This window comes from Bos mutus, chromosome 5, assembly GCF_027580195.1.
Source record: "Bos mutus isolate GX-2022 chromosome 5, NWIPB_WYAK_1.1, whole genome shotgun sequence".
Lineage (NCBI taxonomy): Eukaryota > Metazoa > Chordata > Mammalia > Artiodactyla > Bovidae > Bos > Bos mutus.
Genome location: NC_091621.1, coordinates 109,054,906 through 109,071,460, shown reverse-complemented (window position 1 = coordinate 109,071,460; position 16,555 = coordinate 109,054,906). Strand labels below are relative to the sequence as shown.

Genomic DNA, 16,555 nt, shown 5'->3' with positions numbered 1-16,555 from the left:
GATTCCCTGGTGACTCAGATGGTAAAGAGTCTGCCTGCAATGCGGGAGACCCAGGTTCAATCCCCGGGTTGGGACGATCCCCTGGAGAAGGAAATGGCAACCCACCCCAGTATTCTTGCTTGGAGAATTCCACGGACGGAGGAGCCTGGTGGGCTCCAGTCCATGGGGTCGCAAGGAGTGGGACATTTGGGTCTGAGTTGTGGCATTCAGGGTCTTCACTGCATCGTGTGTGGTCTTTTGTTGCGGCACACGGACTCTCTCGTTGTGCTGTGCGTGGTCCCAGTAGTTGCATCAGGGGGCTTAATTGCTCCGAGGCATTCTAGTCGTGCTTGCCCAGGCTGGGGGAGGTGCGAGAGCCCCCGGCCCAAGGTGGGTATGCAGTGGGCCTCCCCTAAGAGAGTCTCTTTCCCCCTGACCCCTGGCGCAGCCTGGATTTGGCACCACCGCCCCCAGGGCTGTCCTCCATCAGCTCCAGGAAGGCGGGGATGGGGGGAGTGGATCTTGCTGGCCCCTTCTGTCCCCCTCTGACAGCTGACAGCCCCTGTCCCCCGCTGCCGCCAGCCCCTTCCTGCATCTCCTGTACCCCTGCACTATTTTCCCACACAGGATGTTGGGGTGCAGTTTCTAGGGTCTGGTGGTGTTGGTGGGTGCTGTTTTATTAGGACTCAAATAATAGTTCATAGGGGGCTCATCTATCTTGGAGGGGGCATAGAGGCAGCTTTTGAGACACATACTGTTCAGAGGTAACCTTGGGCTGCAGGGTTGAAGAAGGGCAGGCCTCAGGGAGTGCCAGGAAGGAGAGCTGGTTGCCAGAAGGAGTGGTTCCTCTCTCATTTATGGATGTGGAAACTGAGGCTCAGCCACAGGAAGGGACCTGCCCAGGGTCACGCTCACAAGGAGGCTTTGAAGCTGCTTGGTCTGTCTTCTGGTGCCTTCACCAGCCTAGGCTTGGCCTTTTTGCTGGCCAGGGTCTGTACCACTTGGCTACAGAGACAAAGAAGAGCCTCAAGAGTCTCAGGGTCACAAGGGGAGTGAGTGGGGGAATTGCTACCTGCCTGGGACATCAGAGAGGGCTTCTTGGAGGTGGGGTCCTTTTACCTCCAGGAGGTTTTGGAAGATGATGATCGCTGGCCAGGTGAAGGAGGGGAGGAGAAGGCCGTCCCAGGCAGTGAGAGCAGCGAAGCAAAGGGGTGTAGAGCAGGGGCATGAAGGCAGCTATGGTGGGCTGTTCCCCCCTCCACCATCCTGCCCCTTCCACCTCCCTTTTCCTGTAGGGCGAGCCTGACCCGCCTGAGCCCATGCAGGTAGGGGACCTGGGCGAATGCTTCTTCCCCTTACCCAACACGGCCGTCTCATCGGGTCCGGAGAACTTCCTGTGCGAGATGGAGGCCATCCCATTCAACCCCGTCCAGTCCTGGCTGAAACACGAGAGCAGCCAAGGTGAGGGTGGGAGCCCTGCCAGCTCCCATGGCCCTGATCTTGGGTGTTGGCTTCAGAGGGAACTGGCTGAGATTTTTCCTGAGTAATTTTGCCTAGACTATTACATCGAGTCCAGAAAGAACCAGATGGTTAATTGACAATAAAAGATAGGAATCTCAGGCCTGATAGAACAATGACAAAAGACCAGGAGCCAAATAATACAGAGAGATGAGGTCATAATTATACCGAAAATCTGGGCTAATGGATGATTCATGCTGAGTGTCCTGGGAGCTGTGGTGAAAAAGGAAACAGGTTGGCACACACAGCTCTCATCAAGCAGAAGGCAAGCTGCCTAATTATTGAAGCGTTTTTCTAGAGCTGAATTTGAGAGGTGTTTATCCCACAAGATCGTCATACAAGGTGATGCTGAACAGCAGATGCCTGTGGTCCTCAATAGCTCTTTCATACAAAGCCCTACCCTCAGCGTCCTCTGTTTGCACTTTGGGCTTGTGGCTGGGCTCTGGGCTTGAGGACAGAGGACTCAATTGACTGGTCCATCACAGGTTCACCTTCACCTCCAGTCTCTCTGGAAGGTGATGGAATCTGGCTTCATAGTCCCAGCTGGGGAAGGGGGGCAGAAAGATGAACTCGTTGGAAGAGCGGCCCTGAGATCCTGAGCCCACCCCATGTACTCTTCTGGGAGGGGCCTTGGCCTTGAGCACCTTCCAGGAGCTAAAGGTGGAGTGACTCTTCCGAGGACTTTCCTAAAGCTGACGGCCTCTGGCCTGGATATGATGGCTGAGGTGCCAAGACCCCAGACCTCCTGAATCAAAAGTTAGGGCACAGGACCGAAGAGCCATTCTGATCAGATGAAGTCCCATCTTCTTTACCTAACCTTTCATTAGCATTTTTCTTTAAATAAGATGCCAAAGATGAGGAATCCCCCTTACCTGGGGACATTCGAGCTTCCATCCTCATCCTGGAAGCCACTGAGGGGACCATGGGCAGAAGTTGCTTCCTCCCACCTGCAGAACTGCCCTCATCTCCACCTCACCTTCTCTTTGCCCCCTCCATCCCCAGCACTCTGTCTGCTCTGCTGTCCAGCGTGGTGCCCACCTGTGTGCTGTCCTTGGGTGGGGGGCCCCAGGCCTGGCCATGCCCTGAGGGTGTCAGCACTGTGGAGTGAGTGTCTTAGTGAGCGCTGCTGTTCATGGGGCTTGAGCTCCATAGCTGCCTCTTGCTCTTACAGCCATGTCTCCACTCCTCTAGGTGGGCAGCTGGTCCCCATTTAAAGAGGAAGGAACCTAGGGGGCCTTGAGCCTGGGTCTGCTTGGCTCCAGAAACTGCCATCGCCCAGTGCCCGTCCTCCCAGGGCTCACAAGGCAGGCTCAGTGTTTCTTGCTCTCACGATGGACTCTGAGGCTCAGAGAGGGAGGCTTGCCCATGGAGTCACAGCCAGTTTGTCAGGGGGCCCTTCCTGCCAGCCGACCCTCAGGGGCCTGCCAGCCTGAGCCTGCTCCCCTGTCCCTCTCCTCCCTCCCCAGCAGTGCCCCCGAGCCCCTTCTCCCCGGATGCCTCCAGCCCGCTCCTGCCCATGCCGGCCGAGTTCTTCCACCCTGCCGTGGCCGCCAGCCAGGAAGGGCAGGAGAAGGGCGCCGGATCCCGGACCCTCCCCAAGATCGCCCTGCAGGGCTCCTGGGCCTCCCTGAGGTCGCCGAGCGTCAACTGCACCCTCCTTCGACAGGTACGGTCCCTCGGGCTCTGAGAGCTCTCCTGTCAGGGGACATGTGAGGGGGCGTCTTGAAATCCAAGGTGAGGGAGGAGGGAACGGGCCCAACCAAAGGCACCAGGCAGGGCGGTGCCAGGGACACTTGGGAAAGAGGGGCATAGTGGGAGCCTGGAGGGAGGAGGTGACACTAGAGGCTGATGAAGTGGACAGGGCTGGGTCCTAGGGCATCTGGGGACAGCAGAGTGTGGGGAGTGCCCAGGTTGGGGGCCCTGGAGGAAGACCTGGGCTCTAGCTTGAGGGGACAGGGAGGAGGGGGTGTTAGGAGTCATTGCAGGGTTTGGGGGTGGGGTGAGGGGGTTGGCATGTGATTGCTAGGAATGGAGGTCTCGGTCTGTGAGGCCGCCTGTATTGAATTGGCCAGGGCTACCACCTGGGCACCCCTCAGGGCACAGAGCAGAAGGGTCTGCAGACCTGACATCCCTGGTCTGGGGGTGTGGATTGGGGGCAGCGGGGGCAGGGGGAGGGGACCAGGTCTCAGGGAGAGGCACAGTGAGGCACAGGGAGAGGCATAGTCAGCCCAGGGCTCTTGCAATTACTTGTTCGTCCAGTGACTGTTGACCCCAGCTCCCGCCAGCCAGGCTACAGCCGGCTGCAGGGTGAAAAAATCCCTGCCTTCTGGGGGGTTTACCGTTTAGTGTGTAGCAGGGATGTGCCAGGAGAGATGATCAGAATAAATGCAGGGAAAGTATAGTGTGTTTGGCAGTGATGTGGGCCAGGAAGAATGCTGCGGGGGAGAGGGGAGGGAGCTGGTGGGGGAGTGGGGTGCTGACAGTTCAGGTGGAGGGACTGGGAGGGCAGTGAGTGGTGACACAGGTGTATCAGGGAAGAGCTTTCCAGGCAGAGGTGGGGGTGGGGGTGCGGGGTGGGGTGGGAGGAGCCAGGCGAGTAAGGGGGGAGGGAGGTCAAGAGGGATGGGGTGGGGCCCAAGGGCTTTTCCTCCCAGTGAATTGGATCCTCCTCTGCTGGGTGCCTGACTGGGGTCTGAGCAGGATGACGCTGGTGGCACACTGAGGGCCAGGCAATGGGGTGGGGTGGGGCCCAGTCGGAAGCTGCTGCAGGGACCACCAGGAGGGCCACCCTGCAGCTCAGACAGCCGGAAAGCCTCGCCAGGCCCGGTGTGTTCCTGAGGGGTCGGAGGGGCTTGAGGGGGTGCCCATCGGGGGAGGGGAGCACCGGGCAGCACCCCCATCCCCTGTGGCCCTCCCCGCAGGCCACGGGGAGCGACACGTCGCTGGAGGTCAGCCGCAGCAGCTCGGCGGGCAGCCTGCAGACCACGCTGGAGGACAGCCTGACCCTGAGCGACAGCCCGCGGCGAGGGCTGGGGCTGCCCGCGTCCGTCCCGGGGCCCCGCGCCGGCCCGTCGCCCGCCGCGCGCCGCCGCCCGAGCCCACGGGGCCGGGGCACGTTCAGCCTGCGCGGGCTGCGGGCGCACCAGCGCAGCCACAGCAGCGGGGGCTCCACCAGCCCGGGCTGCACGCGGCACGACTCCATGGACCCCTCGGACGAGGAGGGCGCGGGCGGCCGGGCCGGCGGGGGCTGCGGGGGCGCGGGCAGCGAGCACTCGGAGACCCTCAGCAGCCTCTCGCTCACCTCCCTCTTCGGGCCACCGCCCCCGCCGCCCGGCCTCCCGCCCGCGCGCCGGTTCAGCAGCGCCAGCAGCCTGGCCGCCGGGCCCGGCCGCCCCCGCGCCGCCGCCGCCCCCGGGCCCCGCGGCCTGGCCCGCAGCCCATCCTGGGCCGCCGCTGATCGCTGCAAGGACCCGCCGCGCCCGGCTGAGCCGGCGGCTCCCCGGGACCCCGAGGCGCCTGAGCCACAGCCCCCGCCGCCGCCGCCGGGGGAGCCGCCGTCCGGGGACGCCGCGAGCCAGGGGAGGAGATGAGGGCCGCCGCCCGCCCGCCCCGTTTCACTTCTTTACCTCAGGAGCCAGGGGCAGACAGCAATACTTCGTCCAGTCTACCACCTGGACCTGGGCGCCGCGCCGGGGGGCCGCCGTCGGGGCGGGAGGAGCAGGCCCCCCCACGCCCGCCCGGTAGCCGAGGCTCAGAAGGGCCCAGCGGAGGTCCTGCCTGTGTGTATACGTGTATACATATGCATATACATAGAGAGAGACAGACATATATATTTATTTTTTCTACCGAGAGCTTATGACTTCCAGAAAGTGCTAAAGTTGAGCATAGCCGGTGGGGGCCCACTCCGGGGGTACTGGCGGCTGGAATTTCTGGTGTCTCCCTCCCGGGTTGAGAGTGGCTTGGAGAGGGCTCTCAGGCCTCTGAGGGTCCCTACCGTGGCTGGGGAGACAGGCCCAGAAGAAGAGGTGGAATTCAGGGTGCATTTTTTTTTCCTTTAAAGAAGAAACGCTGCTAAGATCCCACCCCTCTACATGTTGGGGTGTCTGTCTTGTTCCTGACCGTCTAGCTGTTGTGACAGTCCTTCATAGATGCCCCAGAGCACACAAACTCTCTTAGTCAACCAGTTAGATGTCTTTCTTTAGAAAAACCAGGGGTGAGTCCTGGTATTACTTTAAGGACAGCGGTGGGGGTGTAAAGTGGCTCCACGACTGGGCAGGGTTGGGGGGCCTCACCTTTAGGTGAGGTTCCAGGGGCTTTTGCCCCCAAGGAGCTGAGAGCAGCAGGGCTGCAGGAAGGAGAGGGACGGTGAAGGTATTAAGCAGATGAGATGTTTGGAGGTCATATGCTGGTCGGGCTGCCCCCCAGGGCTCCTGGGTTCTGACAATCAGTGGCCGGTTACTTATTGCCTTTTACCCCCAGCCCGGGGTGGACCCTGAGCCACGGCCATTGCTGGAGGTTGTACACACCCCTCCACTCCCTGTCCCCTGACCAACTCTGCTCCCTGCCCCCCATCCTCCATGGAGTTCAGGGTAAAACAGATCTGACAGGACCCTAAGTAGGGGTGGGGGTAGCTGCCTGGGCCCTGGGATCAGCCCTGGGCCCTGCACCTTCCCACGCCCGCCTGGCACCTGGAGACCCACATCCCCACATCCTCTCTCCCTGCTGCCTGCCTCTAAGTCTCTGTTTTATTCCCCTTCCCAGCTTTCCCAAAGCTGCAATACTTCTCAAATGGGTTCCCAGATGGGTATTTATTTGAATAGACTTGCATTTATCAGATGGGTATTTATTTGAATAGTTGTGCATTTATTTCAGTACTTATTAGAAAAAAAAACCCCAGTACATTGGACCCATGACATCACAGATATAGTGCTCAGATCAGGGCTGGGTTTTGAGCAGTGAATGGACTTGAAGTCATTTTGAGGAAGAAGGCTGGGTCATAGTGATGCAGTGATCTGCAGACACGCAGAGGTTGTGGGGTGGGAAATGCCGAAAGCTGGGGACTCACCGCCCTTCAGCAATAACCAGGCCCTCTGCCGGTGTGAGAGCCTCTCAAAGGCTTTGGCTGGCCCCGCTGAGGGGCCCTTGACCTTGTTCCCCAAACCTGACCTTAAAGAGTTTGGCTTTGGGCTGGGCAGACGGGTTCGGGAGAAGGGTCTTCTTGACAGGCTGTGGGTCTTCTAGGTGGCAGAGGGACCCCTGGGGTCTGGGCATCGTGCAAAGGGAGGAGGTAATGTGGCCTGCAAAGCCTTTCCCCAAGAGCTGGTAGGGGGAAGGGTTGTTTGGTCCACTTCACACCTGAGGAAGCCAAGGTCCACCCCAGGGGGTGAAGGGGCCACCCTAGGACCCTCAGAACCCGGGGAGCAAAGAGGCTGGGGCCCTGTGGGCAGCCAGCCCCTGAGTACCTGAAATGTGAAACAGGGACCCTGTGTTTCAAAGCAGGTGGATTCAGAAAGTCACAGCCGGGCTGCAGGCCTCTCTGCTGGCAGTGGGGGAGTTGGGCCATCTTGGTGGTCAGTCCTGGACTTGCCCCTGAGCCTCTGGAGCCTCCCTCTCCTCACCTGAAAGTGTGATGGTGGGCAGTCCTCTTTGAGGGGTCGCTGTGAGGCCACACAAGGCGGTGCCTACACGCTCTGCACTCTCCCAGGTGGCAGCCTCCAGGGGAGGGGCTGGCTGGGCCTGGGGTCATGTCCCCTCCTGCCCCCCAGGGGCCCATTGGCTGGAGGTGGAGGCTGGGCCCTAGTCCTGAGCTGCTTGCTCCAGAGAGCCTTGCACTGGCTGCCCTGGCCATGCTGGTGGTTTCATCACGGGGGTGCTTGCTTGTCTGGGGAAAAAGAGGGCGTGGGTAGCCTGCTGGGCTCTGCCTCACCCTCCCTCCGTGAGCCACGCTGGCCCCAGCAATCGAGGTGGAGGGGAGGCCGCACACACAGTAGCTGTGCCCGACAACGTGTTCCTGGAGGGACGTGTGTGCCAGGGGCTGGAAGATGGCTAGTGGGGCCTGGGAGGCCCGTGTGGAGGGTGGGTGGGATTCAGGGGATGGCATCTGACTCCGGTCAGCAGCTCCCGTTTTCTGGGCTCAGGTGTCGTCGGGAGGCCCTGAGCCGCGTGCACTGCTGCTCCACGCGCAGACCAGGGAACTGACTTTCCTGATGTCACCAGGTTATCAGTGGCTGGGCAGGGAACACATCTCCGGTGTGTCTGACATAAAGCCATCCTTTTACTGGGATCTGTGTGACCTCAGAACAAGCAGACACGTGGGAAGAGTGATCCAGCCGTCACCTGAGTGATGGTGGGAGGTCTGGTCAGAGAGGGATATGTCTCAGAGCTGAACACAGAAGATAGAAGCTTTGCCTGAGGGAGTCGTGAGAGATGGGCTTGTTCCTGGAGGGCCTCAAATGCTGAACCCAGGCACTTGGTCCTGTTCCTGGGAGTTACAGGTGATAGGGGACCAGGGAAGCTGTGGTTGGCTGGCCAGGAGAAGCCCAAATGGCTAAGGGTTGGGTGATTAGCCCCTTTGCCCTCTCTGATCCTGCGGCCTGTCTATCACAAAAGCACAAACCTACCCTAACCCACGTGGCCTGGCCCTGAGGAGAGTGGGGACCCTGGTGCTGGACACCCCAAGCTGTGTGTTTGCAGATCTCTGCAGGATGGTGGCTGGCAGGCACCTCAACACCTATACAAAGGGACCCAAGACCAGATGGGACATGGCCTGCCCTGGCCAAACCCTTTTCCTGTCTCCTGCCAGGCCTTCTCCTGCACCAGGCAGCCCCCTAAAAGTGGACCAAATGTGCACAGTATCAGCCTGTCTGCCTGTCTTCCCCCCACAAATCTTCCCACTGGAGCTTTCTGTTTCCAGGGCCACCTCTGGCCCCCTTTGCTGCGCTGTGTAAGGGCTTGGGGTCTTAGAAACCGCTGTTTAGCCCAGATACACATACTCTTTTTTGTCTTTGTGCAATAATCAGTGTTCCTGGCGGAGCCTGGGCTGAGCCAGGGTTTGAGGAGGAGACAGAGGCCGCCTCCTCCTGGAAGCCCTCCACCCAGCCCTGCTGCTGTGACTATCGCACTCCCAGTCGCTGTACAGTTTCTATGGTGTGAATAAACTTCCCTCCTAGTTGCTGATGGCGCTGGTACCTACTGGCCCAGACGGCCTGGGGTAGAGAAAACAAGTGGCAGCCGCCACCAGTGTTGTTTTGAATAAAACCCGAAGCCTATTTCAGAATTTTTCTGTGTGTCTGGGCTGTTCTTTCCCTAGTGGCATGGGTGTTGTACTGGGGGGTTTCCCGCTGGGGGGTGGGTGGGCGTGGTGGTGGTGATGTGTTTATTATGCCCAGGCTGCGGGGCCTGGGGTGTCTGGGACCTAGAGACACGGATGGAAGTTTCTCTCCTGGCTTGGGTGTGGGTCGGGGGCTGCTGGGCTGGGGAGGAAGCAGAACCTGGCTCTTTAGTGAAGATGCTGGACCTGGGTGAGAAAGTAACAAGAAAGAAGTCATCTACCTACCTGGCACTGTTACCTAAAGTCATACTGTGGGTATTTTCAGGACTCTTGGTTCAGTTCAGTTCAGTTCAGTCACTCATTCGTGTCCGACTCTTTGCGACCCCATGAACCGCAGCATGCCAGGCCTCCTTGTCCATCACCAACTCCTGGAGCTTACTCAAACTCATGTCCATGGAGTCGGTGATGCCATCCAACCATCTCATCCTCTGTCATCCCCTTCTCCTCCTGCCTTCAATCTTTCCCAGCATCAGGGTCTTTTCCAATGAGTCAATTCTTCGCATCAGGTGGCCAAAGTATTGGAGCTTCAGCTTCAGCATCAGTCCTTCCAATGAATATTCAGGACTGATTTCCTTTAGGATGGACTGGTTGGATCTCCTTGCTGTCCAAGGGACTCTCAAGAGTCTTCTCCAACACCACAGTTCGCAAAGGACAAAAATCCAACTCAAATGAGTTTGAAAGAAAAAGCTGGAAGAGAGGAAAGGAAGGCAGGGAGAAAAGAGAGAAATAAGATGAAAGTAACTTGGTGGCTCCAGTAGCTAGAAAGCCCAGAGGTAGAGTCAGCTTCAGGTGCAGTTGGATCAAGGGCTCCAACTAGGTTGCTAGGACGAGGTCTCTCTCTACCTCTTGTCTCTACTTCCTTCTGAGTTTACCTCCCTCCTCTCCGAGTGGCCACCAGAAGCCCAGGCTTGGGGCCTATCTGCCCATCCCCAGATGAAGGAGGGCGTCTCTCCCTGACAGTCTGGCAAAGTTCATGGACTCTCATAGGTTGACTGGGGTACGTGCCATGCTCTGATTGGCCAGGTCTGAACTCTGGGATCCAGGGATGGGGGTGACCCACCGGCATCATGGTCTGAGAGCAAGAAAGGGAGAAACTGTCAAGGAGAACCACTGTGTGCTTGTTGGAAGGAGGGGCTGAAGGCTGGACACGCAGAGAAACCTGGGCAGCCTCTCCTCCGGCTAAGCTGCGTGCGGCCTCATCCCTGGGAAGGGTGCTCTCATCACTGTCCCTCAGATCAGACCAGGGACCCAGAGAGGTCCAGAGACTGAGCACCTGGACATCTATAAGCTATGGGAGTGGAACAGCCAAGCAGTGGCTAGAGGCCTACTTGGTCCCCACCAGCCCTATCTAGTCCCCCCACCCCCTTGGTGTGTGCTCTCTATACTTGAGGGCCAACTAGGGCTTGGCCTGGACAGGAGAGGGACCTGGGGACAACGTGGGTGACCTCCAGTGGTGTCCACTTCAGAGAACGGCGGAGAACAGGAAGACCTGGGGCCACCCCACAGACAGGCTTGTAACCCTGGCTTTCCCATCTGCTCTGAGACCCCTTCTGGTGGCCCCTGGGGGCTCTGGGTGGGGTGGTGGTGGTGTGGACAGAGACATCACTGCAGCCTTCCAGGTCTCTCTGCATGGCGCCCACGTGGACGCTTCCAGCTGCAGGCTTTACTGCTCAGAGCACTAGGTTTTCCTTGCTTGAGGAGGAGGAGGCAGAGGGGGTCTCACCAGGAGCCCTTTTGAGGCCTGGGCGTCTGCCTCACCATAGATGAGGCATGGGGGCAGGGAGAGCGGCAACAGCTGGTGGGGGCTGCTGCACACGCATTGGTGCATGAGGGCCTGCCCCGACTCTTGGATCAGCCTGCCTCCACCTGGGGAGGGGTCTGACCCCCATTTTCAGATGAGGAAACAGGCAGGGCAGGCCTTCCCCAGAGCAGGCAGGGCTCTGAGTCCCAGTGTACATCCAGGCCCCAGCCTGAGCCTCACTCGTTACCCGTGAGACTTGGTCCAGCTGCCCAGCCTCGGCTCTCATGGCCGAATCGTCCAGCAAGCCCTGACTCCCTGGGGAGACGCCCTGCTCCAGCCCCTCCTCTCCCAGCCCCCAGAGGCAGGCCTGCTGGACTCTTCCACGGGGCGCTTCAGACTCCACCTGTTTAAAACCTCTAGACGCCTGACCCCCAACACCCATCCCTCTCTGGAAGCCTGGGCCCCAGACTCCTCTCCTCACCTACCAGGGGCCCCTGGCCTGACTGCCCACCTCACCCTTGCTTGCCTTCTGCTCCCCCACCCAGCTCCTTCTCACCACCTCCCAACCCTCCCTGCTGACCCCCCAGGGCACATTCCTTGGCCCCTTGGCTCACCTTGCAGGGCCCTTTGGAGGTGACTGTCCCTCCTCCTGGAACTCTGCTCCCTCCCCAGGCTGTCTCTGCCTCCTTTCCAAGCCTCATCAGCCTCTGTCACTCTGCAGACCACCCACGTGCTGCCAACCACACGCCTCTTCCCCCGTGTCCTGTAAGAACAGCCCCTCCCACACCTAGCGTCCCTTGTTCCCTTTCTCCCCTTCTTCTGGCTCTTGCCTACCACTTCAGCTTACTCGAATGCCACTTCCTCCAGGAAGCCTTCCCAGCTGCCCATGGCTTTGCTCTCCAGCTTCCACTTCTCCCTCCACACCAACTCTTTATCCCTGTGTCCTGTCTGTCTCCTGAGTCCCCATCACACTGCATCAGTCCAGTAATGGCAACTATGGTCCCTCCGCCCAGCCCAGAGCCTAGTGCCCAGCTAACCCCTCCCCTCATTTCTCTCCCCGAGGAAACTGAGGCCCAGAGAGGCGGGATGACCTGTGCCAAGTCACACAAGGAGGCGGTGCCAGTGGTGACCGTGGCCCGCCTGCCCCTCCCATAGCTGCGGAGCAGCAGCCCTCTCCGCGCCAAGGCCACTGCGGGCCCTAGAGAGCAGAGCCCTGCTTTGTTTTGCTCTCCCTTACGCGTTAATAATGGGATTAAAGGCAAGTTGCTGCCAAGGAGAGAGACTGAGAGAAAAAAAAAAAAGAACATTTTAAGAGAATGAAAAACTTCACCCATCAGCACTTTTATTTAGACCTGAATTCATGAATTTTAACCAAATAAACACTGGCATGTTAGGTATTAATATATGGACGATTATGCAAAACCGCTATTATGGCTGTAATGAAAATTAGATTCTGACTCGGAGGTAGCGTTCCAGGAGGAAGGCGTCCTCCAGTTTCCTGCGCGGTGACCTCGGATTGCCGTTGTCATGGTAACAGGGTTGCTCTGGGAATCAGTGGATAGGATAGGATATGTCCTGTGGGCAGGGGCCGCCAGAGGGCCCCGTTGGGCTGGTTCGGACCTGCAGGCCCCCGAATTCGGGCTGGGCCCCCACGGCTCTGTCCCCTGGGGCAGCTTGGAGACTCACGGACAGGTCACCAGTGGGAGGGGTGGGGTATGCACAGCGTCCCCACGTCACCCACGACTCTTTCTCACTCCCCTTCCTGATGGCTCTGCCCTTATGTGTTTCAGTAGGTGTTTGCTGAGCACCTACTATGCACCAGGTGACAGTTGCTGGGGATACAGTGCTGATGGGTCCCCGAGTTCAGGAGCCTGCTGGCTCAGATGGGGAGATAGAAAATGAACAGCAAACAGACACACGCGTGGGGTTGTTCCAGAACCTGAAAGCGCCAGGACTGCTCTGGACCAGGGGCTCTAATGGAGGGTGACTGAGGGGAGGCGGCAAGGTCCTTCCGCCAGGGGAGACCTCTCTGGGGGGGAGTCCTTTGAGCCAGGGCCTGGAGGACAAGAGGTAGACAGCCATGCAAAGGCACTGGCCACCCCTCAGAGTCAGGCCGCCAGATCAAATCCAGGACGCACGGTTAAATTTGAATATCAAATAAATCATGAATAAACTTTTAGTGTAAGTCCCATACAGTACTGGGGACATACTGACACTAAAGCCCTACCTGTGGTTTGTCTGGAGGTCAGATTCTTATTTGCTGATCTGCCAATCCTATCAGAGGGAGGAGGTGACTGACTTGCCCAGGTCGAGTACTGGTCTGATCTTCTCCTGAGTGGCTGCCTGGGGTCCCTGAGTGCCCCCACCCGTTGATGGCTCCAGATGTCAGCTCCTCAGGATGAGGTTTTTGAGTTTCCCCTGGGAGATGCCGGGCGCAGGAAGGAAGGTCTCCTCGTGCTGCTGCCGCCAACCCCATTCACCCCACTGCAGCCTGCCAGCGTTGGCCTCCTGGCCCCTGAGTTTCCTCTGCTGCCGTCCCTCCCTCTCTGCCCCGCTCCACGTCTGTCTCTCTCTGTCCATCTCTCCATCCGCTTCTGTCTCTCTGTCTTATCTTCCTCCATCTCTGACTCTCCATTGGTATCCTGACCATTTCCCCTGCATATTTGCAATAACAGAAAGCACGTCACCAGCCATGCGGCCACCCTAGGCCCTCTGTGTTCAGTCCCCGCAGGGAGGGCGTGGAGGTCTGCAGGTGGGCTGGAGGCCGGGTCACAGCCCCGACCTGATTCTATTCTCTTTCCTCCCCACACGGTGCCTGTCTCATGCGCTCTCACCTCCTCTGTCTTGGGAGATGGGAAGGACACTTAGGTCAGGGTCCCTGTCCTGCCCACCAAATGACCATGGTCCACAGTCACCCTGCTGGGGCAAATCAGGGGACAGCCTGCTGTGCTGGTGCTGAAAAGGGCCAGCTCTGGCCCTGAGGAAAGATGCCACCAGGACTTGTCAGCTAAATGAAGAACTGAGGGGGGGGTCCTCACCCCCACTCCAGGGCACCCCATATCACATACTACCGGGAAGGGTGTTCCCCACAAGACACTCCATCCTGGGAGGATGGAGAGGCAAAGGTCAGGGACTCAGGGTCCCAGCTGGATTTGGGACAAGGCCCAGGCCATCCATAATCACGGAGAGGAGCGTCGTCCCTCCAGGAGGCCACCACAACAAGGGATACAGGTACCATCACCATGGTTACCTCCCAGAGCCAGAGGAAGATTTGGAGAGAGAGCATCCAGGAAGACCGTTCCCAGCAGGGGATGGACAGGCCCCGGGTGTCTCACCCGAGGAAGGTGGCAGCTTGTCAGATGGTGCTCAGTGAGCCTTCCTCCTGGTACCCACTCCCTTGCAGAGTCCCCACCCCTAGCGTGTGGGCTGGACCTAGTGATGTCCTTCTGATGGCTAGACTATGGCAAAAGTGATGGGATGTCACTTCCGAGAGCCAGTGGCAGGAATCTGGCTTCTATCTCTGACTTCTATCTTCCTCGCCTTGTCTGGCCCGCTCACCTCCTTGCTCTGATGGAAACTGCCACACTGTGGGCTGCCCTATGCAAGGCCTAGGTGATAAGGGATTGAAAGATGCAGTCCTCAGGCCAGCATCCATGGGGGTGAGGCCCCGAGTCCAACAACCCTCAAGGTGCTGATCCCATCCACACCCATTCCAGTGAGCCGGGAAGCTGACCTCCCTCAGCCAAGCCTGCAGATGAGAGACTGCAGCCCCTGGCAGTGTGTGGATGGCAGCCTTAAGGGACCCCCAAGCCAGAAGGTCCAGTTAAGCCAGGGGGCTCCCCAGGTGGCTCAACAGTTAAGAATCCACCTGTGATGCAGGAGACGTGGGTTCGATTCCTGGGTTGGGAAGATCCCCTGGAGGAAGAAATGGCAACCAACTCCAGTATTCTTGCCCAGGAAATCTCATGGACAGAAGAGCCTGTCAGGCTACAGCCCATAGGGTCGCAAAAGAAACACGGCTTAGCGACTACACCACCACTGCCCGGTTAGCCATGTCCCGGTTCCCAGCCCAAAGAAACTGTGAACTCTTAGGTGGTGATGTTTTAAGCTGCTCAGTTTAGGAGTAATTTGTTATATAGCTGCAGATAGTTGACACAAGTACACACAGCCCTGTGTTATGAGTCATGTTCTGCATCATGTGAAATTCTACAACAGGAAGATTAACCTGTAGTGGAAACAAATCAGAACAGTGGTTGCCTTCTGGAAGCAGGGGCAGGACTGCCTGCAAAGAGGCGGGAGGACACTTTCTGGGATGACGTGTGCTCAGTTGCTGGGTCGTGTCCAACTCTGCGACCCCATGGACCTTAGCCCGCCAGGCTCCTCTGTTCATGGGATTTTCCAGGCAAGAATACTGGAGTGGGTAGCCATTTCCTTCTCCAGGGGATCTTCCCAACCCAGGGATCGAACCGAGTCTCTTGTGTCTCCTTCATTGGCAGGCAGATTCTTTACCACTGAGCCACCTGGGAAGCCCCTCTGGGATGATAGTCATATCCTTTATTCCGATATGGGTTTGTATTACATGTTTATATGCAAACGACTTTTAACTTTTGTGCATTTCACTGTATGTAAATTTCACCCCCCCCCCAAACAGTAAACCAGGAAGCATTGAAGGGGAATTGGACTGACATCATCAATTTACTTTGAAATGCATCAAAAAGTAAGACAGATTGATGGATGGATATTGATAAAGCAAGTATTATGAAATGTAAATGGTAGAATTCTACTGTTATAGAATCTGGGTGTTCATTACAAATTCTTTCCACTTGGCTGTGTATTTGAAACTTTTATAATACAATGTTTAAAAAAATCACTCATTTAGCAAATACAGAGTGCTTAATGGGAGAAAATTAGAATAATAGCACTGTGGTCTGGACAGTCATTTTAATCAAGGTTTATTATCTTAGGCATCTGATGAGGCTCTTTCACATGAGTTATTTCATTTCATCTTTAGGGACAGGGCACAGGATACTTTGATGTCTTTAATTTTTTACAGACAGGAAAACCAAGGCACAGGAGAATTCCTTCCATCAAGTTTATGTAGCAAGGAAGCTGCAGAGTGGGGGTTTCCTTGGGTCTGAGTCCTCAGAAGGCTTGAGCTGTGTCAGCCCAGGGGTGTCACACCCTTCTGGGTTTCAGTTTCCCAATCTCTGAAGCCCTTTAATAGCAGCTACATGTCTCAAGGGCTGCTCCATACTGGCTCATGTTGCAGCCACAAGAAGCTTGTGGAATGCATGGTAAGACCCTCCGCCCCCATGGTCCTGCTTCCTCCACGGGCAGAAGGAAGGCGCACAGTAACGGCGGCGCACAGTAGGTGGTTCTGGACAGGGAGACACGTCCTCCCTTAGAGGCTGGCCTCCTCTCTTCTGCGGCTCTCATGCCTGGCCAGGGGTTTCTGGAGCCTCACTCCTGTGTGGTCCGATTCCTCAGGAATGTGACTTGCTGTAGAGATGATGATGCCTCACGGCCTTGGGACTCCACGGGGCCCTCACCACCGCCCTTCCCTTCATGAAGAAGGAGGCTGCTCAGTCCATCTGTAGCCCTGGCCTGAGAGGAAGCCTTCATCTCCTCCATCCAAGCCCCTACTTCTTCTTTTTTTTTTTAATTTTATTGTCTCCATAGGGTCTTGCATCATGTGGGATCTTTATTGCAGAGCGAGGGCTTCTCTCTAGTTGCCAGGTACGGGCTTAGTTGCCCTGTGACACGTGGGATCTTAGTCCGCCAAACAGGGATGGAACCCACATCGCCTGCATTGCAAGGCGGGTTCTTAACCACTGAACCACCAGGGAAGTCCCAAGCCTCTGCTTCTAAAGTGTATCCAGGGGCACAGAAAACGCCCCTAAAACGCCTTTGAGACCCTCCTCCCCACCTGAAATCCCTCCCTGTCATTCGCGTCATCTTCTCTGACCCTCCCATCCCCCTCCCTCCCC

The 16,555-nt window shown here is 57.7% G+C and overlaps 1 protein-coding gene across 1 annotated transcript in view; it reads left to right on the top strand.

Annotated features, from left to right (window-relative positions):
• Positions 1-5,087, top strand: part of CACNA1I (calcium voltage-gated channel subunit alpha1 I) — a 113,058-nt gene extending 107,971 nt beyond the window's left edge. Inside the window, 3 exon segments of the mRNA XM_070370085.1 lie at positions 1,275-1,440; positions 2,967-3,163; positions 4,419-5,087. Of these exon segments, the coding sequence (XP_070226186.1) occupies positions 1,275-1,440; positions 2,967-3,163; positions 4,419-5,087 (1,032 nt within the window).
• Positions 5,088-16,555: the final 11,468 nt, after the last annotated feature.